Source organism: Nyctereutes procyonoides, unplaced genomic scaffold, assembly GCF_905146905.1.
Source record: "Nyctereutes procyonoides isolate TBG_1078 unplaced genomic scaffold, NYPRO_anot_genome, whole genome shotgun sequence".
Taxonomy (NCBI): domain Eukaryota; kingdom Metazoa; phylum Chordata; class Mammalia; order Carnivora; family Canidae; genus Nyctereutes; species Nyctereutes procyonoides.
This window is the reverse complement of record NW_026575020.1, coordinates 27819330-27846990: the sequence shown is the minus strand read 5'-3', so window position 1 is coordinate 27846990 and position 27661 is coordinate 27819330. Positions and strand designations below refer to the sequence as shown.

General features: G+C 51.2%; 2 protein-coding genes across 6 annotated transcripts; both read right to left on the bottom strand.

Annotated features, from left to right (window-relative positions):
• Positions 1-126: 126 nt before the first annotated feature.
• On the bottom strand, positions 127-11821 carry SERPINF1 (serpin family F member 1). 4 transcript variants are annotated; one of them, XM_055334376.1, is made up of 9 exons: positions 11669-11789; positions 9329-9461; positions 7855-7946; positions 5836-6034; positions 5049-5204; positions 3933-4136; positions 2607-2749; positions 984-1194; positions 127-518 (listed from the first exon to the last, which is right to left on the bottom strand). In XM_055334376.1, the coding sequence occupies exons 2-9, from the start codon at positions 9357-9359 to the stop codon at positions 259-261; spliced, it is 1296 nt and encodes a 431-aa protein (XP_055190351.1). In that variant the 5' UTR covers positions 9360-9461; positions 11669-11789; the 3' UTR covers positions 127-258. The 4 variants fall into 4 exon arrangements, with proteins under 4 accessions (XP_055190351.1, XP_055190352.1, XP_055190354.1 ...); XM_055334377.1 differs by lacking the exon at positions 9329-9461 and having other exon boundaries at positions 11669-11821; XM_055334379.1 differs by lacking the exons at positions 9329-9461; positions 11669-11789 and adding an exon at positions 11562-11584.
• An 8207-nt stretch (positions 11822-20028) lies between these two features.
• On the bottom strand, positions 20029-27361 carry SERPINF2 (serpin family F member 2). 2 transcript variants are annotated; one of them, XM_055316350.1, is made up of 11 exons: positions 27261-27313; positions 26674-26773; positions 26001-26067; positions 25855-25893; positions 25670-25732; positions 25232-25433; positions 24595-24738; positions 24243-24446; positions 23613-23755; positions 21770-21974; positions 20029-21162 (listed from the first exon to the last, which is right to left on the bottom strand). In XM_055316350.1, exons 3-11 carry the CDS (start codon positions 26061-26063, stop codon positions 20750-20752), a joined length of 1476 nt encoding a protein of 491 aa, XP_055172325.1. In that variant the 5' UTR covers positions 26064-26067; positions 26674-26773; positions 27261-27313; the 3' UTR covers positions 20029-20749. The 2 variants fall into 2 exon arrangements, with proteins under 2 accessions (XP_055172325.1, XP_055172331.1); XM_055316356.1 differs by lacking the exon at positions 26674-26773 and having other exon boundaries at positions 27261-27361.
• Positions 27362-27661: the final 300 nt, after the last annotated feature.

Below are 27661 nucleotides of genomic sequence, written 5' to 3'. Positions count from 1 at the left end.
GACTTTCTGCAGAGTTTAGATATACCCAGACTATAAGTAAAGAACCAGCAAATCACTAAAGGGCTATTTAACTTTATATTAAACTTAACATAGCTCAAAACAGGAGGAGGAACAGGGCAACAAATGTTAAGAATAAAGCACTTTTATTGCAAAGTATACACTGAAACCATTGTAGGGGCAGCCTTCATGTAATATGTCATCTGCCATCCCTTGAGGGTTTTGTTCTCCTAGGGTATTGGAACATTAAAAACCAGAGCATTAAATGCCCCTGGGGTCCAGGATTTTGCCTATGAAGAGAAGGGCCCCTGTGTCTGTGTCTCTCAGCACAAAGATGAAAGGTCGGTTCAGGTGATAATCCAGAGGAAAGGTGAGGCTGGCAGGCTGGAGCCCCGGGCTGGGGGTGGTGCCTGCCCCATCCTCGTTCCACTCGAAGCCAGCTCGATGTTCCACTTGGGTAAGTTTAATAGGTTTGCCTGTGATCTTGCTGAAGTCTGGTGAATCAAACAAGGATTGCAGTTCTGCAGAAATTGAGAGAGATTGCCATTAAAACCCTGCCTTACCCAACACCCTGTGGAAGAATAGAGTCCTGGTGCTTAAATCCTGATTCTCAAGAAGGCAGGCAAGCTGGGAGTAGAACACCACTTGGCCCCTCTGTAAGGTATGTAGACCTCTGGGCTGGGTAGGGGTTAAGGGACTTGCCAAGAGCACACAGCAAGTGAGGTTAAGATTAGAGACCAGCTCAACAGACCCGTCTTGAGAGGTAGTGTTCTGTTGCAAGATATATGCTTATGGGGCTGAGGAATGTGCCTGATAAGAGAAGCAGTTCAGTCTTTCCCTCCAGCACTACTAGAATTAAGGAATCATCCGTGGCCTCCCCACAAGGCCAGAGAATCCTCCTCGAGTTCTGCTTAGCAAGGCAGAAAGCTCAAAGGCTCAACCCAATCCACCCCCCAAGAAAGAGCACTGTGGTCTTGCAGACATACTCATTTCCTGCAGGGACTTCGTGACTTCGCCTTCATAACTCAGCTTCAGCTTGGGGATGGTCAGGACTGCTTGAATTGTCTTCAGTTCTCGGTCTATGTCATGAATGAACTCAGAGGTGAGGCTCTCTTCTATCATGGTCAAGTTCTGGGTTACTTTCAGAGGCAGGAAAAAGATGATACTCATGCTGCCGGTCAAGGGCAGCTGGGCAATCTGAAACAGCAGGGAGGGAGCATGTGAGTTAGACACACACTCCAAGCTACCTTCTCCCCTCCTACAGTGAGTCCCTGGCCATGCTTTCCTCAACCTCTATTTAACAACTGTCCCTCTTGGCCATTGCCTTCTAGCAGCAAGAGATCTACTGAGGTTTCTTCAAAAAAGTAGGTTTTGTCTTTTCTTACCTCAACCTAATGCCAACTGAAGTTAAGTGCTGAAAGAATTTTCTCTTGTAGTTCTGAGGAGCTAGAATTGAATTTCAGGTCTGTATTTTCTCCCAAAGATTGTCTGCCAATATTTACTGATCATCCATTCTGTACAGAGCCTTGAACTACAAGTGGAAGTGTTGAACGGGGCAACATAGAAGCAGTAATAAAGGGCAGCCCCAGTGGCGCAGCAGTTTAGCGCCGCTTGCAGCCAAGGGCGTGATCCTGGAGACCCTGGATCAAGTCCCACATCAGGCTCTCTGTATGATGCCTGCTTCTCCCTCTGCCTGTGTCTCCGCCTCTCTCTCTCTCTCTCTCTGTCTCTGTCTCTCATGAATAAATAAATAAAATCTTAAATAAATAATAAATAAAAAGATTTTATTTAAAAAAAAGGCAGTAATAAAGGGGTGCCTGGGGGGCTCAGCAGTTGAACGTCTGCCTTTGGCTCAGAGCGTGATCCTGGGATCCGGGATTCAGTCCCATATTAGACTGCCTGCAGAAAGCCTGCTTCTTCTCTGCTTGTATCTCTGCCTCTCTCTCTCTCATGAATAAATCAATATATTTTTTTAAAGTAATAAAATGGGTCTTCTGAGCAGAGGTTCTTAACCTAAGGTCCATGGAACAAACTGCATCAGGAGTCCTAACAGCCCCTGAAACCATATGCAGAAATGTGTGTGCATATATAGCATTTCTCTCAAGTGTTTTTTTTTTTTCTCTCTCAAGTGTTTTAGGCATTTCATCAGATTCTCAAGGAAAAAGGCTTAAAAACTACTGACTTCGAATTAAAAGTGTCAGGTATATGTGAAAAACTTAGAATGCCAGCAATTTGGAGTATGTGGCAGTTTTTAAAGTTTGGTTTTGAATTCTAGAAATAAAAAGTACCCCCCCCCCAAAGAAAGAAAAAAAGGAGAGACAGAGGAAGAAGGGGAAAAAAGACAAGAAAATACCAATACGTGAGTTGCCCAGTCTTGGCCCATTTCACATTATCTGTTAATCCTTACAATAAACCTTAAAAGGATAAGTTTCAATACCTATCTTTCTTCATTCTAAGAAAAAAGGTTCAGAGAAGCTATTGGCTTGCTGAAGCCACATAGCAGGTAGAATTTAGACAGCTGTCCCATCCCAAAGGGCATCCTATTTCCACTCTGCTATTCTTCCTGTCTCTGTCCGCCCCCCACCACCACTCACCCGGCCCCTACAGACCTTACAGCTGAGATCAGAGTCCAAGCCATAGCGTAAGATGGCCTTAGGGTCTGACATCATGGGGACTTTCACAGTCCTCTCCTCATCCAAGTGGAAATCCTCGAGGGAAGTCTTTCTGGAGTCAAACTTTGTTACCCACTGCCCTGGAATGAAACAAATGGAGTGCCCTGAGCCCCAGGAGACCAGACAGGCTTTGGGACCGTGCCAGGAGACCAAAGCCTATTGTTGAAAGCTGCCTAGCTAAAGGAATCTTAGAGACCCCAACACATCCGGGAATAGCTCTATCTCAGAATGTGTGGGCTGAACCACAAAATGTCTAAGGCCTGAATACCTTCCATATATAGTCTCGAGAGGAGATACTCAGGAGGAATTATTGATTTGAACATCTGAATCATAGAAGTCCTGATAGCCTGGGAGGGAAGTCAACTGGTGTCTCCTGAAGTGAGCTGTCTGGGGGATAGCATCAAAGGAGGTCAGAGCTGCAAGGGACCCAAATATCACCCCTCTCACATCTGGAAAAGCACTGAAGTTAAGAGAGGTGGAGGTATTGGTTGGTGCTCACACAGTGAGGTGATATCCAACCTCCCTTCGCTTAATGTGAGTTTTGATGCACTGGCCTGGGTAATGGCTTCTCTCACTTTCTGGAGATAAGTGCTTCAGATAGGGGTTTTCTCAGGGTCAGGGGTCCACTGTTACTGCTTGATAGACTGTTATAAAGCATTTTAAGGAGAGGTTGCCCCAAATCCCACCCAAGTCTTATCTGAATGGGGCCAGGCCCACATAGCCTGTGGAGTAGTCTTGGGCACATCACCACAGCAGAATGCTGTTAGACAACTAACAATGGTTTGTTGAATACTTGTTGTCCCCCTGAGCACCGCTCTCGTATTGGTGTGAGGACAGGAGACAACAGAAACAGCCTCTGGAGTAAGTGTGTCTGTCATCCGTGTTAGAGGTGGGGGAACAGGCCTGGGAAAGGCTGTGAAGCCTGTGCAGGGTTCTATAGCCAGGAAAGGCCCAGCTGGACTTTGACCCTCATCTGACTCCAGCCAGACTCTCACAGTGCCCACCCCAAACAGGCCCATGAGGGGAAGCCATTTCTTCTCTCTGCTAGTCTTTGTTCAGGGCCTCTTATACTCTGTAGACACACACAGCCTGTTCGCCTGGGATTTGATGACAAGTGCAGAGCCCTTGAGCAAGCGCATTTCCCAGCTCGTCCTCTGGCTTCACTTCTGAGTTACTGCTGAGTTGTGTCTTTGCCAGCCCCCTTCCCCATCCTCTCTGACACCTACCATCCACCCTGAACCAAAAGAGAAGTGAAACCCTCACCCTTGAAGTAAGCCACACCAAGAAGGAGAATGCTGATTCCACTGGGTATTTCCCGTGTGGATCTAGCAATTTTCCCTTTCATCTGGGCCTGCACCCAGTTGTTAACCTCCTGAAGGTCCAGGCGAGGGTTGCCGGTCAGGATTCTGGGCCTGGTGCTATAGGACTTCTCCAGTGGTGCAACAAAGCTGGATTTTATCCGCAGCTCTGGGGAGAGGTAGAACAGAGGTTAGCGTGCTCTGGGAGTCAAAGCAAAGCAGCATCCGCCCTTTGAGAGCATGCCAGGCTTAGGTTTTGGTTTGCCACTTAGCAGGCCCTGACTTCCTGCCTAGTGACTTCCCATGACTTGCCAAGATGTCATGCCAGCCTTCCCGGGCGCTGGACAGGAAACAATGTACTTCACTCATGGCCATTTATCTTCAGGTTACCACCCTACCTCGGCCCTCTCCCTGTCTCCCTCAGTCTACTTCCTCTTTCTGATCCTCTCGGAGCCCATGGGGCCCCTTCCTGCCCACCAGGGCCAGGCCCAGCCTGAGCAAAAAGAGACCCCCCCCCCTGTTGGGGCACCTGGGTGGTTCAGTGGTTGAGTGTCTGCTTTTGGCTCAGATTGTGATCCTGGGGTCCTAAGATCGAGTCCCGCATTGGGCTCCCCACGGGGATCATGCTTCTGCCTATGTCTCTGCCTTTCTCTGTGTGTCTCATGAATAAATAAATAAAAATCTTAAAGAAAGAAAGAAAAAAGAGGGACGCCTGGATGGCTCAGTGGGTTGAGCGTCTGCCTTTGGCTGGGGCCCTGATCCCGGGATCCTGGATCAAGTCCTGCATCGGGTTCCTTGTGGGGAGCCTGCTTCTGTCTCTGCCTCTCTCTGTGTGTGTCTCTCATGAATAAATAAAATCTTAAAAAAAAAAAAAAGGAAGAAAGAAAGGAAAGAAAAGAAAGAAGAAAGAAAGAAAGAAAGAAAGAAAGAAAGAAAGAAAGAAAGAAAGAAAGAAAGAAAGAAAAGAAAAGAAGAAAAAAGAAAAGAAAAGAAAGAAAAGAAAAGAAAAGAAAAAAGAAAGAAAGAAAAGAAAAAAGAATCCTCCTGTGGAGCATGGAGCATCCCAGGCCGGGTGACTCACTCCTCTCAAAGACAATCCGGGAAGCACTCTTGAAGTTCTTCTCCGGGGCAGTGACAGAGGCAAGGAGCTCCTTATAGGTGCTGTGGATGTCCGGATTGCTGATCAGGTCGTAGTAGAGAGCCCGGTGAATGGTGGATTCTGTCCGCTGTTCCGCTCCTGCCAGACAGACAAGGGTGGGAGCCTCAGTAACTGGCCACCAGGGCCCAGGTCAGGGCTGCTCCCGGGACAGGACAGGGTTGCCCTGCCCTCAGTCTTTCACTGTTCATCCTGGAGACATGCTAGGTGGGCAAGAAATTTGAAGGCAATGGAAGAAAAACATTCCTCAAGCAGGCTAAGGGTATTGGGCCTAGGGAGACCGACAAGGGCAGGCATGAAGGGTACGAGCCCTGCACTTCTGCCATCACGGCTTTTACCAGAATGTTTTCCAGTTACCTATTTATTAGTCCCCTCCCACCCCCCGTGACCTCAGCTGGGACCTGACCGAGGGAGAGGCCAGGCCTGCTAGGCCAGAACTAGCCGAATGGCTGGCACCCAGAAACCCGTATAAGGAGTGAACATTGAAGTCATCCCGTCAATAAGTGGTCCTGAGGCCATGGTCCAAGTCAGCAGGTGCCCCTGTGGAGCGAGACAGGGGTTGTAGGTTCACGCAGGGGACCCTGGGGGGAACATTCTCTCAGCACGTCTTTGCCTCTCCATAAGGGGAAGGGCCTCTAGGGCTCAGAAGCGTGTTGGTGCAGAGGCCACGGGCCGCTCCAGGACCCCGGGGCCCTCTGCTCAGAGGACTCACCCAGCGAGAGCGCAGAGAGTGCGGTGGCCACACTGAGTGGTGACAGCAGCACATTGGCAGCAGGGCTAAAGCTGGACCTTAGGCGGTACAGGTCATAGCCGAAGTTGGAGATGGCTGCTGCCAGCTTATTCACGGGGACCCTGAAGAAAGGGTCCTCCTCCTCCACGGGCACCCCTGTCGCGTCGGGAGCTGGAGAGTCCTGGATTGGAGTGCACGAACTGTCAGACTTGAGCCATGCGTGACTGGTCTCGTTGCTTTGAATGGGATCATCAGTCTGGCCCCTTAGAGACATCCTGCCCGAACACCCTATGTGTAGCCTTATGTTGGAAGGAGAGTGGGCTTCCTGATTACGCAGGAGTTCTCGACTGGGGACAGGCAGCCCCAAATGGAAATGAGCTAACCGGGGTCAAACACTCATGACCTGTGAGCCTCAGGCCTGTGACATTCTTAGAAAAGAGCCCCTTCCGAGGAACCCAGCTCTCAGACCAGAGCAAGCTGCCTGTCTGTTCCCCTTCCTTACTGCTCCCAGGTCTCCACCTGACCTGGCTATGATCCCCTCACCACCACCCTGTCTTCCGTGGCCCTGATCACATATCTTCTCCTCCACCGCAACTTTTCCCCAATCACTGCAATCTGAAGGCCTTTTTGGTTTTCTGAGCCTTTTACAGGGTCAACTACCACATACATGTTAATCAGCTACCATGTACCGGGCTCTGCGCTAGTTCTTTTCATTCGAGTTACTTCATTTCATGCTTGTTGATATATTTGATACCTCAAAAGCCTGAGTTCTTTGAAGGCAAGAAATGAGTCTTATATTTCCACCCATCCCCAGCCCCTACAGAGCAGGTATTTAGTAGGTAAAAAGTAAGTGACTAGCCACAATGGCCTTGCTAGGGTAGTTTTGGTTTTTCTTTAAAGATTTATTTATATTGGGCACCTGGGTGGCTCAGTAGGTTACGTGTCTGCCTTCAGCTCAGGTCATAATCTCAGGGGTCCTGGGATGGAGCCCCAAATCATGTTCCCTGCTCATTAGGGGCCCTGCTTCTCCCTCTCCCTCTGCCCCTCTCCTTTCCCTTCAATGTGTGCAAAAAATCAATAAAATCTTGATTTGAGAAAGAGAGAAGGATGGGATCCCTGGGTGGCGCAGCGGTTTAGTGCCTGCCTTTGGCCCAGAGCGCGATCCTGGAGACCTGGGATCGAATCCCACATCGGGCTCCCAGTGCATGGAGCCTGCTTCTCCCTCTGCCTCTCTCTCTCTCTCACTGTGTGCCTATCATAAATAAATAAAATAAAATAAAAGAGAGAAGGAGTATACGTGTTCATTTAAGCAGGGGAAGAGGCAGATGGAAAAAATTTTCCAAGCAGACTCCCTGCTGAGCAGGGAGCCCTGACATGAAGCTTGATCCTAGGACCCTGAGATCATGACCTCACCTGAAGTCAGATGCTTAACCAAGTGAGCTACCTGGATACCCCAGGATAGGTATTTTTAATCCCATTTTATAGGATTAGAAAGAGACTCAGGTAAAAGACTTGTCTAAGGTAACAAAGCTAAGTGAGAGGTAGAGCCAGAATTCAAACTCAGAACTCACAACAAAGCCCAGGGCTCCAGCCAGCATGCCCAGACTGCCCTGGCCCCTCACTGTCACTTAGCGTAAGCTTCTCAGCATCTGCCTCTGCAGTCTGATGATGCTTCCTCTGGGTAGGAAAGAAGGAACAAGTATCCAGGACCACGCCCAGTGAGACCCACAAGTAACAGAAGGTAATGAGAAAAGGTCTTCACTGAAGGGACCTCCCGGGCTTGTTACACTCTTCCTTCAATTTTCACCTTTTAGGGTCTTATTTTTGTCTCCACCATGTTCTCTGAAAGGAAAAGCAAGATGCTTTCTGTTTGTTTTGCTGAAGGAGAAGTCAAGCCCCTATCTGTGCAGCAAGGCCAAACCTGGGCGCCTGCCCCATCTCCATGCTGCCTGCTGAGGGACTGCCGGCACCCCAGTTCACCCCACCCCTGACCTCCCTGACCTCCTGGGGGCCGCCCGCATCGTTCTGGCAGCTGCTGTGTCCCAGGAGGGCTCCGGTCCAGAGGAGTAGCACGAGGGCCTGCATCCTGGGACCTGCAAGAAAGCAAGAGGCGGCGAGCTGTCTCCCTTGCCACTGCCCCTCTCTGCCGGCCACCCTGGCTGAGGAGCAGATTGGCAGGTCTGGGCACCTCGCCTCTGACCTCCCCAGGCTGGAAGTGGACCCTCAATTTGACAGTCCCTCCCTCTCAGCACATCGCAGCCCCTCCACCTGCCTCGTGGCCTACGGGCCCAGGGTGAACTTGTGCTTTCATCCCACTGTGTGTGTCAGGGACCTTTGGACCTAAATCTCCAGGGCTACGGGGATCCAGCAGTGGACTTCTCTGTGCAGATGTGTGCACAGCAAGGCTTTTCCCTAGAGACACCTGACTAGCTCATTACATAGGATTTGTAATGGGACAAATGGGACAGAACCTAGTTCCCATACATAGAATCACAGAATACAGAGAATGGAGGCAGCTGGTCCAGCTCCTTGCTATCCCCAGGAGGTTCTCAGACTCTCTTCTTGAATTGCTCTGGCCTAGAACCTGTGGCCTCATAAGGGACCCATTCCCTTCTCAGATAGTTCTCTATGGAGAGTTCTTCTGTCCTGGGAAGGAGACTGGGTCTAAGGTGAGACAGCCGGGTTTTAAATCTCAATTCTGTGTCTTACTAGCTTTCTAAGTCATAATGTCTTCTCCTGTGAAATTGAAACCAAATAGTTCTTACCTATTGTAATACGGATTACAACTGAACAGTACAGAGGCAGGTGAGCTCTCCAGAGATCCCAGGTCCTCTTCCCCCCACCAGCCTAAAAATAGCTCTTACGTTGGCACCTGGGTGGCTCAGTGGTTGAGCATCTGCCTTCTGCTCAGGGCAGGATCCCGGGATCCTGGGATTGAGTCCTACATCAGGCTCCCCACGGGGAACCTGCTTCTCCCTCTGCCTGTGTCTCTGCCTCTCTGTCTCTCATGAATAAATAAAATCTTAAAAAAAAATAGCTCTTACACCCTCAGAGCTTTCTATGCTTCAGGTTAAACAACCCCAGATCCCTTCACCTCCCCAGCAGTGGCCTCCTCTGACCAGCTCTCTGACCCCTGGACCACAAGGGAGAAGGGAAATCTGGGTCCAGGGCTCTAGGTATGCCACCTTCCCTCAGCCTCCTGGCACTTGCTGCATCCATGAACTCACCCCCTGGAGTGGGAGGGGATGAAGGCAGCTAGAGGGGTTTCACAGGTAGGATCTTCCAAGAGGTCTTCTGTTTAAAAAGTGGGACAAAGTCTCAGCAACTAGGACCTCTGGTTGGCCCATGTCCTCCCTCCATCCATACTGCTCTGTCAACAATTGATAATCCGCCTCCCCTACCCCTCACCTCCCCTACACCTACACCCACACACCCAGGCCGAGGGTCTCCAGCATTTTGTCATCCTTTTATATACCTGCAAAAAACCTTCCCCACACGCAGCACATATACTTTCCTGACTTCTCAGAACAAATAGGAAAGTTGGGAGTGCGGTGTGTGATTTTTGGCCGAAGTCCTTAGAATCAAGACAGATAATCCACCGGACAACACTGTAGAGATGAAAGGCAACAAAAGAAGAGACCGCCTCCAGAGCTTGCTCAGCTTATGGCTAGACAGCCAGGGGTAACTAGCCCAGCTTTCTTCCCAAACCTGGATCTGGAGCTTGTGTCCTAGAATGAGCCCCCCAGACTCCTCGTTCTCAGCCAGCTGCTCTCCTGCACAGTTGCCCTGGGTGCTCAGGGAGAAATCTTCCATTAAGGCAGCAGGAAGAGCTGTCTGCAGTACCAGATAGGGACCTTTAACACCACAGAGGCCGCCAGCTGCTCTCCCCACCCGCCAGCCCCACCCCAGAGCTGGCAGGAATCTTCTTGCCTGACCCTCAGCAGACTGGTTTATCACAGGACCCAAAATTCCGTGAAATTTATAGGCAGCAAGGCTACAGGAAAAGCCGTTAGCTCTAGTGCCTCTGGCCAGGGTAGGGACCCAATATAGGAGGGACACAGGGGTCAGCCTGGCAGAGTGTTTAAGGGAACTAAGGGCACAGTTCAAATGCGCTTGAAGGTCAAACCTTCTCTGTAGGAATCCCATCCCTATAGTCAGCCCCAGCCCCAGAATGTAGGATCACTGTCCCCATGTGGGTGCACTGAGGACTGAATATAAGGTGAGGGACCCTGGCAGTGGAAGGCACATGGGGCCACAGCTAGCCCAGAGCCAGTTGCTGGGGCCTGTAGTACTAATTGCACCTCTGAGTCCTCCACCTCAAACCCTGGGGATGAGGGAAGTGGAGAGATTATGGAGGGCCCCGTAAAAGGTCACTGAGAGGGCAGAGAGTAAGAGTCTGCATGGGGTTGGAGGTCCCTCTGAGCCCACTCAACGCCCTGTCTGTGGTGATTGTTCTGTGGCCTGAGGGCAGGCAGCCGCCGCCTGGCCAGGGGCACGGGGACAATGATACCATCCTGTCCAAAGGGCAGTATCCAAGCCAGACTCCTGTCCTACCAGGAAGGGGAGGATATGGGGAGGAGGTAGATATTCTCCCTGTTGGGCCAAGGTCGGGCCTTCCTTTCTGCCACATTTACCCAAATCAAGAAACACAAGGAACTGCGATTTTGTGACCTTGCCTTCCAGCTGAGAGGATACAGTTGAGCCAGTACATGTGTTTCAGATTAAATCCAGTTGTGAGACAAACACCATCCCTCCTCCTACTCCCAGCACCACACAGCCTAAAGCCACATGGCAGTGGACCTCCTGGGCAGTGCAGGGAAGGGCACCACCCTCTCCCCTGGCTTCTGGAGAAATGTTTCGAGGGGTCCCCTCCAGGCCCACTCCACCCATGGTGACCCCAACAGTCTCCAGGCAGTGTTCCTTCCGAAGTCTTGGAACGTGAGTGAGTTGGACCAGGGCACCCATGAGTTTCACCTCCACCCCACCTCCCAGGAGATCCAGCCCTAGAAGAACTCCCGGGCCCCCTTCCCCTCCTACCCTGAGCTAGGGGCTGAACTTCTGGTGGACAGGCATGGGCCAGACAGTGACAGGGTTTCTGGAAAGCCTCTGCTGGTTGTGGCTTACCCCAGGGAGCGGAAAGGATGCGGGCAGCTGTTCTCTCCAGCAGGGGCCGCCGAGCTCCCAAGCCCCAAACACTGGCTGAACTAAATAGCAGTCATTGTTTGCAAGATGCCAAAGCCCCATTGGTCTCCCAGCTTTCACTAACAACTAATTTGGCCACCGAGAAGGGCTGAATGCTGGATGGAAGGACCCAGCTGTCCTTCCTCCCAGTCTTCTGCAGAGCTCAACAGGCCAGGGGTTGGCTTGGGAATCAGCACCAGTTGATTTTGAAAAAGCAGCAAGGAGCTGAGCCCCAGCCAAGGCTGGACTGCAGGACAGCCGCCTCCCGACTGCCCCATGGAAGCCCAGCTTTAGGACAGTCTCCTTCCCTCGGGGCTGGGGGGTCCTCCTCCCCCAGGTGCTGCTCAGGCCTGGCCCAGCAGCTGCGCTCCCAGCTCCTTCCCACCATCGCCCTCCTCCATTGCTACCCACCCACTTCATTCAAAAGCCTTTCCAGCCTCTTCCCCTAGTGGTGCAGTGGGGTTTGGGGAAAACTGGGCCCTGGCCTTCTGAGCCCCAACTCCCTCTGCCCAGTCTCATCCTCTCACCCTGATGCCCAAGTTGCAGGAGCTACTGTCTCCCCACCTCCTCTCCCTGCACCCCTCTCGTCCTCTCCCAGGAGTGCTCCCAGGAGAGCCTCTCCAGACACTCTCACCAGACTGGGAGCTGCTTTTCCTGTGGGTGTGCTGCAACTCTGCGCCAGCCTAGGTCTGCAGGCTGAGGGGCTCCAGCAAGCACCAGAGCTTTTGCTGCGCCTCCCAATCCAGAGGCCAGCAAGCTTCAGATTACAGCTACTCCTCTCTTAAAGCGGCCTGCACTCAATTCAGATCCTGTGATTGCATCATTGCCCAATGTTGACTTTAAACCACTGCCACTCTTCCACCCCACACCCCCAACACACACAAATTCACACACCCTGGCTCCTCCACCAGACCTTCCTTCAGGTCCCGGGCCTTCCTCCTGCCTGTGGTCGCACCCCCATGGGGCACCCTGGCCAACTTGGGTGGGAGACAGGACTGAGGAAGAGTCTTCCAGAGGAGGCCTGGAAGGCAAGTCAGAGCAGAGCAAACCCCAGGCCTGTGCTGGAACTCTCAATTTTTCCTGGTCCTTTGCTCTGACACTAACCAGGATTTGGGTCGAGACAACTCTCCCAGTCCTCCGTTTGTTTCATTAGCTGAAAAATGGAGGGATGGAACTGGGATGTTGATTTGCTTGTTCAGCCCTGGAATTCTGTGATTTCTGAAAATCAGAAAGGCCAGTGGAAAAAATATGACCACAGGAAGAATTGAGCTATGCTATAACCATTAGTCCTGAGGGGAGGCCAAGTGTGTGCGTGGCACCGCCTAGGCAAAATAGAGGTCACCTAGACAGGACAATACTGAGGCTCTGCTCAGCTGGGATGCTTAGGATCATGCAATGTGGTTGTGAATAGAAAATACTGACATGGGAGGGGTGTCTGGGCAGCTCAGATGGTTTAGCATCTGCCTTTGCCTCATGTCATGATCTCCGGATCCTGGGATGGAGCCCCATGTCTGCTCAGTGGGGAGTCTGCTTCTCCCTCTCCCTCTGCCTCTCCCCCTCCTCATGCTTTCTCTCTCTCTCACTCTCTCTCTCAAATAAATAAAATATTTAAAAGAAAAAAGTGTTGGGATACCTGAGTGGCTCAGTGGTTGAGCGTCTGTCTTCAGCTCAGGTCGTGATTCCAGTGTCCTGGAATCGAGTCCTGCATCAGGCTCCCTGCATGGAGCCTGCTTCTCCCTCTGCCTGTGTCTCTGCCTCTCTCTGTGTGTCTCTCATGAATAAACAAATAAAATCATAAATAAACAAACAAATAAAATACTGACAGTGTATTAGACAGTGTAACAAAATGAACAAAATGCTTTCTAGACAGGTAGGAGTGCTGGCCGAAAGCCCAGTGGTCAGAGGAGAGCTCAGAGAAGGGATAGAGAGTGCTCTGGGATACTTAGTTGAATGAAGAGAAAATTCAAACATCATCTCATGAGGCTCCAGGAAGCAGAGCTAGAGCCCCTGGGTAGAACTTTACAGTGGGCAAGGTTCAGCTTCGTGTAAGAAAAAAAAAATGTATCAACAGTCAGAGTTCAATCCTTTCAACAAAAAATGGAGTAACTCTCTGCAAAGCACTAGCAGTAGCTAGGTTTGCAGAGGAGGAGGAAGATAAAGATGAGTAAAACTCCGTGTCATGCAGAAATTTACTGACTAATCACAGGCTGGTATGAGAACAGAGCATTCCACTGTAATGTGACACATCCTATCATAGCAGTCTCTATAGCCACGCTGTCCAACACAATAGCCACTAGCCATGTGCCCACAGAGCACTTGAAATGTGGCTAGTCTGAGTTGCTATAAGTGTAAAATACACACCAGACTTTGGATATTTGGTATGAAAAAATAATGTAAAATATCTCAATAATTTTTATGTTGGTTATATATATTGGGTTAAATAAAATACATTATTAAAATTAATATCACTTTTTAAATGTGACTACTAGAAAATCTTAAATCACATATGTAGTTTGCATTGTATATCTATTGGACAACATTGTTTTGTAGGGTATTGTGGCAATGTGGTCGGAATATATGTACCTAAACTGAATCTTGAAGGGTGAATAAGAATGAGCTAAGTAAGCGCAGAAAAGCAGGAAGAGTATAACTATCCATGTGGACAAGTGAAAATTGGATCCCTATCTTGCACCACACACAAAAAGTAGCTTTAGCTAGTGTAAGGTCCAGCTTCAATTTCTGTTTCTGCAGAACTTTTCTTAATAACTTTTTATTCAAATTATTTAATAGGCATTTTGTGGGACTCCTGGGTGGCTCAGTCAGTTAAGCATCTGCCTTAGGCTCAGGTCATGATCCCAGGGTCCTGGGATCGAGTCCCACTTCAGGCTCCCTGCTTCTCCCTCTGCCTCTACCCCTGCTCGTGGTCTCACTCTCTCTCTCAAATAAATAATAAATAAAATCTTTTTTTAAAAAAGGAAAAGAATAGGCATTTTGTTCACATGGTTCAAAACTCAAAAACAACAAGAGGTAAACAGTGAAAAGTTGAAAAACATTCCTCCTCACTGTGATCTGTAGTCACCTGAATCCACTTCTTGGAGACTTCTGCTGTAATTTCTTTCCTGTGCATCCTTTCAGAAATTTTTTTTAAGATTTTTGTTTATTTATTCATAGAGACAGAGAGAGAGAGAGGCAGCGACACAGGCAGAGGGAGAAGCAGGCACCATACAGAGAGCCTGACGCGGGACTCGATCCAGGGTCTCCAGGATCACGCCCTGGGCTGCAGGCGGCGCTAAACCGCTGCGCCATCGGGGCTGCCTTTTTTTTTTTTTTTTTTAAGATTTTTATTTATTCAGAAATATTTTTAATGCCTTAAAAAGCAAATACAAACATATATATACAACAGGAAAAACGGTAAATGTTTTAGAAAAAGTATAGATGATCCCTTTGTAATCTCTGGGTAAAGAGGATTATTATTATTATTATTTTTTTTTTTTTTTTTTTTTTTTTTTTTTTTTACTACAGGCTCCTGGGTGGCTCAATCGGTTGAGCTTCCAACCCTTGATCTCAGCTCAGATCTTGATCTCAGGTCATGAATTCAAGCCCCACACTGGACTCCACACTAAGGGTGGAGCCTACTTAAAAAAGGGGATTTTTTTTTAGACAAGACATCAAAAGAAGCACAAATTATAAAAGATTGATAAATTTGACAGTAAAGTTAAAATTTTATTTTCAGGGGGGCCTGGGGTGACTTAGTTAGGTAAGCATCTGCCTTCGGCTCAGGTCATGATCCTGGGGTCCTGGGATCAAGTCCCACATCAGGCTCTCAGCTTAGTGGGGAGTCTGCTTCTCCCTCTGCCTCTGCCTGCTGCTCCCCCTGCTTGTGCTGTCAAATAAATAAATAAATATATACATACATACATACATACAATCTTTAAAACAAAACAACAACCAAAAAAAAAACCCACTTATTTTCAGGGAAAGATACCATAAAACAAAATGAAAACAAAAGTTTCACACTGAGATAAAATATTTGTTACACAGAGGTAACTGACAAAAAAGATTATGAATGGTAATATAGAAAACACTATAAATTAGTACAAAAAATAAAAACTCAACAGAAACATAGACCCAGGTAATTCACAGGAGAAGAATCCTAAGTGGCCAATAAGCTTCTGAAGAAGATGTTTTATCCTCACCATTCATCAGGGGAATGCAAATTAAAATCATAGTTTGGGGGCATCTGGATGGCTCAGCCAGTTAAGCAGCTGCCTTCCACTCACTTTGTGATCCCGGGATCCTGGGATGCAGCCCAGTGTCAGGCTCCCTGCTGGGTGGGGAGCCTTCTCCCTCTCCTCTCTCTTCTTCTGTCCACCCTCCACCCCCCATCTCATGCTCTCTCTCATATAAATAAAATCTTTAAAAAGTAAAATAAAAAATAAAACCACAATATAATGAGCGTATTTCTCAATCATCAGATGGGCAAAATCTAAACATCTGACAAAGACCAAGTGTTGGTGAGGATGTGGACAACCAGGAACTCTTCTGCCCTGCTGGTGAGAATGTGGGAATGTAAACTGATAGAACCACTTTGAAGAAGAATCTGGCATCATATGGCAAAGCTGAGCTTAACAATATGTGGCAGCCCTGGCAGGTTAAAGATGGGTAAACCCAAACCCACAACTCAGCAATTCTACTCCTAAGCATGTGTGCTGGAAAAATTCCATATATATGCACAAAGTATGCTTGTACAAGAACATTATCGCAGCACTATTTGCAGTGGAACAACAACAAGGAAAAAAGTAGAAGCTCCTCACATGTCCGTCAACAGCAAACTGGATAGAGGTGGAAAAGTCTTACAGCCCTGAGAAATAATGACGGGAAGACACTTATATCAACAATCTGCTGAGCAATGGCATTATGCAATTGATTATACCTTTTTGTTTGCTCCAATTACTTCATGAACTTAGGAAGAAAGATTCATCTCAGGGCCCCTGGGTAGCCTAGTCCATTAAGTGTCTGTCTTTGGCCCAGGTCATGATCCCAGGGTCCCAAGATGGAGTCCCAGGTGGTGTTCCCTGCTCAGTGGGGAGTCTGCTTTTCCCTCCTCCTGATTTTGTGCTCTCTCTCTCTCTCTCTCCCTCTCAAATAAATAAATAAAATCTTTAACAAGAAGAAAGAAAGAAAGAAAGAAAGAAAGAAAGAAAGAAAGAAAGAAAGAAAAAGAGAGAAAGAAGAAAGAAAGAAAGAAAAAGGGCAGCCCTTGTGGCTCAGCGGTTTAGCGCCGCCTGCAGCCCGGGGTGTGATCCTGGAGACCCGGATCGAGTCCCACGTCGGGCTCCCTGCATGGAGCCTGCTTCTCCCTCTGCCTGTGTCTCTGCCTTTTTCTGTGTGTCTTTCTGTGTGTCTCTCATGAAGAAATAAATAAAATCTTAAAAAAAAAAAAACATTAAAAAGAAAGAAAAGAAAAAAAGAAGGAAGAAAGAAAGGCTCATGTCTCCTCCGATTGCCATGAAAGGTATCCTGCTCCTGCCAAAGGATAAGGCCTCCACTGTGTTCTCCATGGCTTTGCCCTGCGGTAGCCCTTCTCCTGCATGATGCATGTATCCCTCTCTGAGGGTCCTCCCACAGCCTTCGAACATCCTCTGTCACTCTCCTCTAGTGACACTTCCTCTAGGCCACATCCCCTAAAGCTACTGCCCATTTCTCGGTTCTCCCTCACAGCCATGAGGGAAAGAGCTATTTATTCTTGTGTCTGTCCTGTCTTGGCTCCATTCCCTCCTCAGCTTCAGTCTGTGCCCATCTCTCCTTTGAAACAGCTGTTGCCAAGTTTGTGGGTGACCTTCATGTTGACCACCGAAAGGACATCTCTTCCCTCGGCAGCAGGCGGTGGAGCAAACTGTTCCTCCTTCTTGAAACTCTGCCTCTCCATTCCCGCCCCCAGGACCTCACATGCCGTGTCTTTTCTGTCTCCTTTGCTCACTTGATCCCAGGGCTCCTTTTTCTCTCCATCTCCATCTCCTCCTAGGTTACTTCTACCAGTTCCATGACTTTAAATGCATCTGTGTGTTCCCAAATACACACTTCCAGTCCTTTTTTTTTTTTAAGATTTTATTTATTTATTCGTGAAAGACACAGAGAGAGAGAGGCAGAGGGAGAAACAGGCTCTATACAGGAAGGCCGATATGGGACTCGATCTTGGGACTCCGGAACTCTGGGACTCCGGGACCACACCCTGAGGTGAAGGCAGACGCTCAACTGCTGAGCCACCCAGGTGTCCCACACTCTTCCAGTCCTGATCAAGATATCCAATAGCCTATCTGACAAATCCATATGGGTGCCCAGTAGGTAGGATGAACATATAATGTTATCATCCAAACATTCCTCAGAACAAAAGTAGAACCAGAGACATAACTTCAAGTGTCCCAGGTAGGCTATATTAATCTACATTAGTGTGGTATTTCTTTCTTTCTTTCTTTCTTTCTTTCTTTCTTTCTTTCTTTCTTTCTTTCTTTCTTTCTTTCTTCTTCTTTCTGTGGTATTTCAATCATGACATGTTCAAAATAGAAATCTCCAGTTGTGGGGCACCTGGGTGGCTCAGTGGTTGTCTGTCTTTGGCTCAGGTCATGATCCTAGGGTCCTGGGATCAAGTCCTGCATCAGGCTTCCTGTAGGGAGCCTGCTTCTCCCTCTGCCTGTGTCTCTGCCTCTCTCTGTGTGTGTGTGTCTCTCATGAATAAATAAATAAAATCTTAAAAAAAAAAATCTCCAGTCCCAAAATCTGTCCCTCACTCTGATTCCATCTCAGTAAAACCCATTTTCTCAGGGTACCTGGGCAGCTCAGTCTGTTGAGCCTCTGCCCTCGGCTCCAATCATGGTCTCAGGGTCCTGGGATCGAGCACTCCGGGCTCAAGCACCATTGGACTCTCCACTCGGTGGCAAGTCTGCTTCTCCCTCTCCTTCTGTGATCTCTCTCGCTCTTGCTCTCTCTCAAATAAATTTTTTTTTAAAAATTGTTTTTCAAAAGAAAAATCCAGGAATCTGAACCATGAACCCCACCATCCTTGAGCCTTTCCTTTCCCTCACATCTTGTACAAACTAGGCACAAATTCCATAGCACTGCTTGCAAAATATTTCTGCATTCTGACCACTTTCCTTGATTCTACAGCCAACACCATCTATGTCTCTTTCCTGCTAACCTATGCTTGTCTCTACATTCTGTTCTCCACACACAGCCAAGTGAGCCTTCTAGGGTTGACATCAGACCATGGCACCCCTCAATTATTATTTTTTAAAGATTTTATTTATTTATTCATGAGAGACACAGAGAGAGAGAGAGGCAGAGACACAGGCAGAGGGAGAAGTAGGCGCCATGCAGGGAGCCTGACATGGGACTTTGTCCCGGGACTCTAGGATCACACCCTGGGCTGAAGGCAGCGCTAAACTGCTGAGCCACCTGGGCTGCCTGGCACCCCTCAATTAAAAGCTTTCCACGGTGAATGGATTATTGCCATCCACAACCCAGATGAATGTCACAAATGTGAGGTTAAACAAAAGAAGCCAGACCCAAGAGAGCAGGCTGTATGATTCCTTTACATGAAGTTCAAAACCAGAAAAAATTAATCTGTTATTAGAAGTCAGGAGGTGAGTACTGTGTGTTTCCTGATGTGGGTGCTGGTTGCACAGGGGTATTTGGTTCATGAGAAATTTCATTAAGCTCAGGTACAGTTATGACGTGTGTACTTGGCACACTATATTTCATCAGAAAGTGTTAACTTTTTATTGTCTAGATAGACTGCTCTACCTACAGATTTAGGCTCTGGGGGGTAGGGATCTTGTCTGCTTGCCCACTTCCCATCCCCAGAGCCTGAAGCACTGCTGGACACACAGGCTCTGATGAGGACTTGCAGGGGGATGCAGGTGCCATAGCCAGATCAGCAGCAGGGAGACCTAGGAGGTCACCTAGGGAGAGCCTAAGGAGTGATGGCTTGATCCACGGCGACCCCTGGAATGGAGAGGAGAGAGCTGAGAAAGATTTAGAAGGTGAAATTAAGTTGGTGGCTTCCTAATTTAACTATCCAATTACTTCTTACTCCTAAGATAAAAACAACAGTCTTTACAGTGGCCCTAAAGCACTAGTTCATGTTCCCCTCTGACTCACTCCTACCCCTCCCCTCTAGCTCCACGGACCCCCTGCTCATCCTGAAACTTCTGAGCATGCTTCCACCCAGGAACTCTGCCCTGGCTATTTATATCATGCTTGCCTTCACCTGCCTCAAGTCTCTGCTCCCATACCACCTTCTCAGGGAGGCCTGCCCTGCTCTATTTCTCACCACAGCTCTAACCAACCACCCTCTGCCTCATCATCGATTTCACCTGTCTCCCCACATTGCTGGTTTGTAGGAAGCCAGAGTCCACCCTGGGCACTTGCTCTTGACCACTGCACTTCGGGGCTTCAGGTGGCCACGGCCACAGGGACACTTTGTACCCACAGATAAGGGCCCACGCATGTGGCCCCGTATACCACCCACGGCCCCGGGCCAAGGTGGGCCCAACTGTTTCCCCCAGATCCTGAGGCACTGACAGCGTCCAGCTGGAACCAGTGCTCCCTGCAGCCTGTCCCTGGCTGATGGGCGCCTGCCCCTGCCAGAAGGACTGACATGTAATTAGAAACTCCACAAGCTCCCTAATTGCCAGTTTTCTCCAAACTGGGAGGCCAGCGCTATTCTGATCCACCCTTGTTAATGGCTGCTTGAGGCCTCTGGAGAGAGTGGAGCCCGGCTGGCATGGAGCTGGCCGCAGAGAGGGCTGGCAAGGTCAGAGGGGACTGTGCCGGGGAAGAGCTGGCAGGTGGCCAGGGGACAAACGTGGCAGAGAGGGCCGCATGCTGTGTGCTGTCAGGGCCCAGCGTGAGGCTCAGTGCCACCAGGGCCCTCCTGCCTCCCTCAGCCCCCTTGCTCCAGCCCATGCCCAGCAGAGTGACATCAAAACAGCCAGGGTCATTCATTCTTTATTCAGGTGGCATAAAAATCACTACAAAAACTTTACAAAAGAGCCTTAGGGAGTTAACTATTCCCCCCACACACACCTCCCACCTGAGACACCTGGGCAGAGGAAGAAGAGGAGAGACAGGGAAGAAGAGTCCTGGCAATGCTGGTATCTCCAAGGAGCAGTGGGGAGGCTGAAGTGACAGGGTGTGGGGGGCGGGTTGGGGGCTGGGGGCTGGAGGGCCTCCAGCAAGTGTGGCAGAAGCAGTTTGTGGAATTCTAGGCCCCGCCCATAGAGCAGGCCCAGGCTCCACACCCCCAGGGCCTACTGTCCTCTCCCCAGCCAAGGTATTCCATCCCTCCTGCCCCCCTCCTGCCCCCCCCCCCCCGTAAACAAACGTGGAAGTGCCACAGCCAACACGGAACTACCTTCCTGACAAAAGTGGATCTCCAGCTGCCCTTCTGCCCAAGTCCCCCAAAGGACAGCCTCTGAGTCGCTTTTGGAAGAAGAGATGTGGGATGAAGGCCCTTGATTACCTGAGGTCCGCCCCGTCCTGGCGCCCCCCCAACCCCAAAATCCCTGAGAGGAGGAGACTTGAGAGAGTGGCTCCCTCTGGGCTCCCAGACTCCCCACCCAGGTCCCTGCCCTCCTCCCACAATGCTGTCTGGAAAGAGTCACAAGAGTTGAGAGGTTGCTCCAGGCAGGGACTCGGGATGCTGGCAGCTGGCCTCTCACTTGGGGCTATGAAGCTGGGGGTAATCCTCCTCTGAGGGAGGCGCAAGTTTCAAGTCAGGCCCGAAGGGCTTGTCTCCTCGGGGAAAGGCTTTCTGGTTCTGGAAGTAGTCCCTGTCATCGGGGGAATCCTGCTGCTCCTTGCGCTCCCATGGCGCACTAGGGTTGGGGTTCTTCACACTGCCCACAAACAGGGGCAGGCTTGTTGTGTCCTCGAGGATGAAGAAGAGGAAGGGGCGGTTGACACTGAAGGAGGAGAGAGACATTCGGGACATGGCCGTGCCCGTGGCCGCGGCCGCCTCCACACCAGCCTCACTGAGCTCCAGAGCAGACTGGTGCTGCACGCTGGTCACCACCAGGCTCTGGTCGGAGATCCCGCGCAGGTCTGGGGCCTGGAACAGCTCCTGCAGGCCTGCCCAGGGCAAGAGACTGCCGGTCAGAGCTGCCTTCTGCCCCGCAGGCTGCCTGCGCCTGCCTGGGACGGTGGCTAGCATTCTGGCCGGGGAACACCTCCAACCCACAGATCCTTGGGGAACTCTCACTTAACCTCCAATTATTAGCTTAAAGGTCACGTCCTCCAAGGAGACTTTCTGGATCCCCTGCCCCAAGGTCCGGCCGGGTGCCTTTCTCCAATGAACTGGAGAGAAGCCCTCTGACTCATCACCTATGCTGTATAGTAAGTACCTGATTCCGCATCTGCCTGAGCCCCTTGTACCTAGTACAGTGCCCCTTGCAGGACAGCCAGCAAGGCTCACGTGCCACCCAGGCTCTCCACCCAATTTCTTCACAATGCTCAGTCTTGGATGGAGCAGATCCTCATTCCCTGGGCCACCCCAGCCCATCCCGGGACAGAGGATCTGGGGGGTCCTAGGAAGCCCTCACCTCCCAAAGCCCCAGAGAAGGCCAGGACACAAGGCTGCTCTGACTTGGACCTACTGCCAGCTGGGGCTTTGTTCCTCACTTGCTCTGCCTAGCCTGGCCTAGGGGACTGTCCTTACCCAAGCCTCACCCTTCCTTACCCAGTCGGCTGAGGGTGGCCACCAAGTCCAGCTGGTAGTTCAGGTGCAGCTTAGGCAGCCGGACCTTGGTGGGTTTCTCTCGCAGTAAGGGCTGGTGCAGGATGTCCCAGCTCAGGTTGGCCAGCACCTGGGACACGTTCCACTCAAACTGGGTGGGCATAATGACCACAAAGCTCATGTTGTTCTTAAAGGGGAAATGAGCCACCTACAGAGAAGGAAAGGAGACAGCGGTGAGGGCCAGAAGGTGCCCATATCAGCTGGGGTCTGGGCCAGCATAGGCTTCTGAGACAGATGGAGCAAGAGTTCCAGTCCATTGTTCTCAGGTGTGTGTTCAGCCTCCCTGAGCCTCCACTTCCTCACCTGTGAAGTGGAGTAACACTGCCTGCCCACATTGTAGGTTGACATGTGAGAGAGAGAAAAAAAAGAGAGAGAGAGACCCTTTTAAAGCTTCTAGTGGAGTATCAGCACATGGGCAGTGCTCAATAAAGGGGGGACTTTCTCTCTCTTCGTCTGTAACCAGCTCTGCCTCTCAGTGTCTCCACGTGTACAATGGACTGGGTTGTTCATTTTCAAACCACCCTAGGTCCTGCAGAGGAGCCACTGCAACAGGTGGTTCTCCCCCCCACACCTTCACCCAGGGCGTATATAATACTGTGATCTGAGGTAAGATGTCATGTGAATGGGGTTTCTGCAGCTACTTGAGTATGAGAAGCACTGGGCATGATGATCCCTGGCAAGTGAGACTTCTTAGTCTCTAGGCAGAGCAGCCAGGGAGCAGGAACCTTGGGGGTGGTGGGGGTGGTGGGGAACACCACATCTGACTGTCTGGGCCGGCCTGCAGAGTGTGTGAGGAAGAGGAGGGCAGAGATCAGGGACAGAGAGGATGGGTGAAGAAAGAGTGGGCAGGACACAGCCTGGAGGGCAGGAGCAGCACAAAGAGAACAGGTGGGGAGGTGAACAAGACAGTCTGCCCGTTGGGGTGAAAGCGAGAGAAGCTGGACGCTGCTCCAAGGGTCTGCCTTGCCCCCACAGCCCCTCTCAGGAGTCGCTGATGCCTGTGGCATGCTGCCTTGGGAAACTAACCAACATTGCCATCTCTGCCACAGTGGATGGGCCAAGGGGTCCATGCTCAAGCCAAGAGGACCACGTTTAGGCTAGAAGCAAGGGAGGCCTCACCTGAGACCACTTGGCATAGTACTCTATCCAATCAGAATGTTCCAGCAGGTTACTGACAAATCCATTGCAACTAGATCCTCCCTTCCAAGGAGCACTGTGACAGTCAGATCACATCTCCCAGGCTCGAGGATGCTGAGGCCTGAGTGGCTCTGTAGCTGTTGGGTGGCTCCTTTGCAGCCTGACCAACCCATGGGCCCTTGTAGTAAACCCCTTTGACCAAAGATCATCTGGTTCTCCACTTGAGGCCCCTCCTTATAGACTGCTCCCTGACCACTTTATCTAAAATACCTTCCCCAGTCACTAATTGATCACTTTATTTTTTTCCTTCATAGCAGTTATACTATGTGAAATTATTCCATGATTTATGTCTGTCCGTGTACTGTGTGTGTCTTTCCTCCTGAGAGCAGGGACTTGGTCTCCCTTGTGCTAGTGTGTTCTGGTGGCAAATGCCTAATATAGTTTTGTCAAATTCATGAACTTCAAAGAGCCTGGAACCTCAGTCCCTCTGGATCAGGGCATAATGTGACCTTCCAGAGCCACCTGTCTCGGGGACAAGAATGCAAGGGAGGTGGGGCACACCCCCCTCCACCCCTGTACCTGTCCCACAGCCTGCCCCCCCTGCCCCACCTCCCAGCAGCCAGGCCCAGCCTGGGCAGTCAAGGGTGACCTGTATCTCAGGCTGCTCCAGAAGGAACCAGCGCAGGGGGTACGTGCGGGCGTGCATCATGTCCACTGGCACCGTGAACTGCTCGTTCAGGTGGAAACTGTCTCTCTGGGTGAGGCTTGGATCAAACTTGCTCCTCCAGAAACCTATATCCAGCAGAGGGCAGGGGTCACGTAGACTGGGACAGGGGTGGGTTCTACACCACCAGTCTCTTCTCCATCCCACCCAGAACCCATTCAAGGGACAAAAAGTAGAAGTCAAAAGCCCAAGGGGCACTGTGCCAGTTGATTCCCAGTTGATCTGAGGTTTTTTCCCTGCAGCAGTTTTGAAATCTGGGCTTGCATTCTTCCTATGCCCTGTCATGCTCCCAGGAGCACCCCCAACCCCACCCTCAATCCTTTCAGACTCAGTTTCCTCCTAGGGTTCTCTCATCCAGTTCCTGGGGCCCCTCATTGGCATACCATTACCTGTTTCCTACCCTCCCCCAAGCCACAACCTAGAAAGCTCCCTGCCTCCTGGCCCAGCCCTGAGGAGAAAGAGACCCTCAGAACAAAGGTTTTGCAGCCCAGCTCAGCCTACAAGGCAGGAATAGGGGCCACAGGGGTTGAGGGCCAGAGAAGAGGGGGAACGCACCCTGGAAGTGGATGGCATTGAGCAGAAGCAACACTGTGTCATCTGGCAGCTCTGAGAGGAAATCCTCAATCTTCCCCTCTGTGGCCTCCTTCACCCATTGGTTGATGTTTAGTAGATCATCCCCTTTCCTTCCCGTCAGGCTCATGGGCTTGGCACCAAAGAGCTGTTCTGATTGTTTCAGGAAGTCCTCTTTGATGGGAAATCCTACACAGAAAAGGCCACGAGCTGTTCCTAAGGGCTTGAGCTCCAGAGCCACCAATGCTCTGACTGGCTGCCTAAGGCCAAACCCATTTCCATCACTCCTGTCCACTCCAGGGCACAACCTAGGGAGCTCCAAGCCACCAGCACCTACCTTTCTGCAGGTACATTCTAGCAGCCAATCGGAATGCCCCAGGGCCCAGGTCCTGGCAAAGGCGGCTCAGCAGGTGGGGGAGGCAGGGCCCAGAGTCTGCATGCAGCACCTGCTCTAACCTCCACAGCGTCTGGTTCTGAGCACCTGGAGGGGACCGCATGGGCTTTGGCCCAGGCCAGTGGCACTTTCCCACCCCTGCTGGCCACTCCAGTCTCTGTTAAATCCCCATCGTGAGCATGGCCACGACACCACACCTTCTCCCCCCGTATCCACTGAACTGATTGGGGTGACAATACTCCCCAAGTTCTACTTTTGTCTCTGCTGCTGGCAGTCTGGGTGACCTCACTCGATCCAAGTCGTATTCCCTCTCTGGACCTCGGTTTCCCACAATGAGAGTTTCCAGTCCGGTGAAGACATTGTAGTTATCAAAAGCTTATGTAAAAATCACCAGAAGTATATCCTTAGGCCCAATCCCTGGGAATCTGATTCACAGAGACTGGAGGTGTACCTAGGAATCTGCATTTTTACCAAACATCCAAGTGACTCTGATGCAGGAGGCACCCACTAGTAAACTCTGGAGTAGTGAGTTCCCACTGGCCTCCAGCTCTGCTGGTCTGGACCGGTGATGCCACAGTACCTAGTGCCAGGTGAGACAGTGCCAGGGCCACACTCAGAGGCGACAGGATTAGGTTGGGGCTGGTGGACCTTTGGGCCACCAGGGAGAACAGGTCTGTGGTGAAGGCCATCATGGCCTGGGCCAATCTGCGGGTCTGCTCTGGGGTTGGGGCTCCCCTGCAGTCTCTTGGGGCCTTCTTCAGGCCAATATGGCCACTGGGCTCCTACAGACAGATCAGGGGTCAAGAGGGTCAAGGAGTCCGCTCTGTGTTGAAGATCCCTTTCACAGCCCCCCTGCCCAAGAATAGTCCTGACAAGAGAGGGACAGTCACATGGACAATGACAGTACAAGGACCTGGTCCTTTCCTCTGGCCCCTCCCACCCTCTGAGTCGTGGCCCCGCTGATTGGCCCTCCTCCCTCGGACCCCGCCCACTCTTCCCCAGCCCCACCTGGTTGTACCTGGTTGCCCAACTTGAGGAGGGTAAGCGGGGGCAGCTTCTCTTGGGTCTGCCCGCCCATTAGCTGAAGAAGGGAGGAAGCAAATGGAGCGTGACCCTTCCCACGGGTCGGCCCACTCCCTGCGCCAACCACAGGTTAGGCCCCGCGGGGCTTTCCTCCCCCTCCTGCCTCTCACTCCCGAGTACCTGCTGGTCCAAGGGCTCCATGGCGCTGGCAGGAGAGAACTGTCGAGAAAAGGATGCGGGGAAGAGAGGGAACTCTTCAGAGCCAAACGCTCCCTTGACTCAGCGCCCCCCCCCCCCCCCCCCGCCCCAGGGAGGCCCAGGCTCACCACCGCGCCCGAGCCTTGTAGGCAGGACAAGCTGATCACCAGGAGCCCCCGGAGCAGCGCCATGTTCCTGTGCGGGGACAGGCAGCCTGCGTCCCCACCTCACCCGCACTCCCGCGGGGGGCCCACCCACGCGCTGCCTGGGAGGGCAGGTCCCGAGCCGCCGCCGCTGCGCGGGACAAGCCAGCCACCACCGCCAGCATCCCCAAACCCATGAGCCCTGTTTCTCATCTCCGGGGGGTGGGATATCCCCCTGAATCATTTTCAACCCTTTTGAATTTTCCAGTTTTTCACATGTCATGCACTGAAAATGTTTTGGTTCATAGGGGAAATAATCAAAATGAAAGGCGTCCTCATTCTTCGAGGCCTGGCATGGTGAGTCCAACATCGATTGGAATCCAGACTCTGCCTCTTCCCAGAGGCCCTCAGATATCTCCCTGGGCTTTGCCTTTTCTTGTAAAATGGTAGCAAAAGTCCCTACCTCCTCCCACGGTATACTGTGAGGACCAAAATAAGACAGTCTTTGTGCACCCTGGTTATGCTGCCTGGCACTCAGTAGTATGGCTGTTGTCAGCCTAGCCCAAGGCCCCTCTTCTGGGAAGCCTGCCCTGAAGCCTCCTGTGTCCTAGGGCTCCTTACCCAGAGCTCCTACCCAACCTGCTGCCCAATGGCCCACCTTTTCTTGGTCTGGTCTTGACCACAAGGGTAGACAGGCCTGTGAATCCCTGAGGTCTCGGCAGGTTTGGTGGGATGGGCCGGAGAGCCTTGTTGTTGACCTAGCCACAGAGCCCAATGAATGGTTCTGGATAGAGCCACCTTTGGACTTACGGGAAACATAGGCCTTGTGCCCGACTCTGTCCAGGTCGGCTCCGGGAAGCCCAGCCAGCAGGTGGGGATGGGCAGGTCTTAGTCTGGCCTCAGAGCAGGTCCCACACACTCCAACCCCGCCCCCCATCTCAGGGCCAGTCCTTCCAGGGGATCCTCTATCACCCCTGGCCCCATCTCCATCACACACAAGGACCCTTGGCCAGGGCCCTAATCTCTAATGGGGGTTTTGAATCTTCCTGACAAGAAAAGACCTCCAGTTTTTCAAGTCCCAGAGAGACTCCTGCCAGAACCCCCACCTTGGCTCCTCATCACCCCAGGAGGCTGGGAAATGAGAGGCCTTCTGAATAAATTCACCCCAGACCCCTTCAGCTGGGTGGGCAGCTCTTACCTCCTATCTGGCCCAAAGAGCAGGCCAAGCCACCCCTCCCCTCATACCTCTGTAGGCTCCTTGCTGCTGCACACAATGTCCCTCTGGCCCCACTGTGGTGCTCCCCACACTTTGCTCAGGCTCCAGCCAGCCCATCTGAGCCCTCCCCTCCCACCAGGACCTTTGCTCTCAGCCAACCCCTGTTCAGATTGTTCAGATTTCTCTTCTGGTAAATATTGACCAGCACATCCGGTTAAACATTGATACTGGGGCCGGAAACCCCATTCCCACCAGGGCATCTAATCCTGAGATAGCCACCTGGAGCCCTGTGGATTTGGGTCCCACCCACGCCTGGAGAAAGGAGATTCGGGAAAGTTAAGGAAGATGTCCTCATCTGTACGACAGATCCAGGAAGGACAGGGGCCTTCCAGCAACCCCATGAGGTGGGGGGGGTTTATCTCTACTTTAC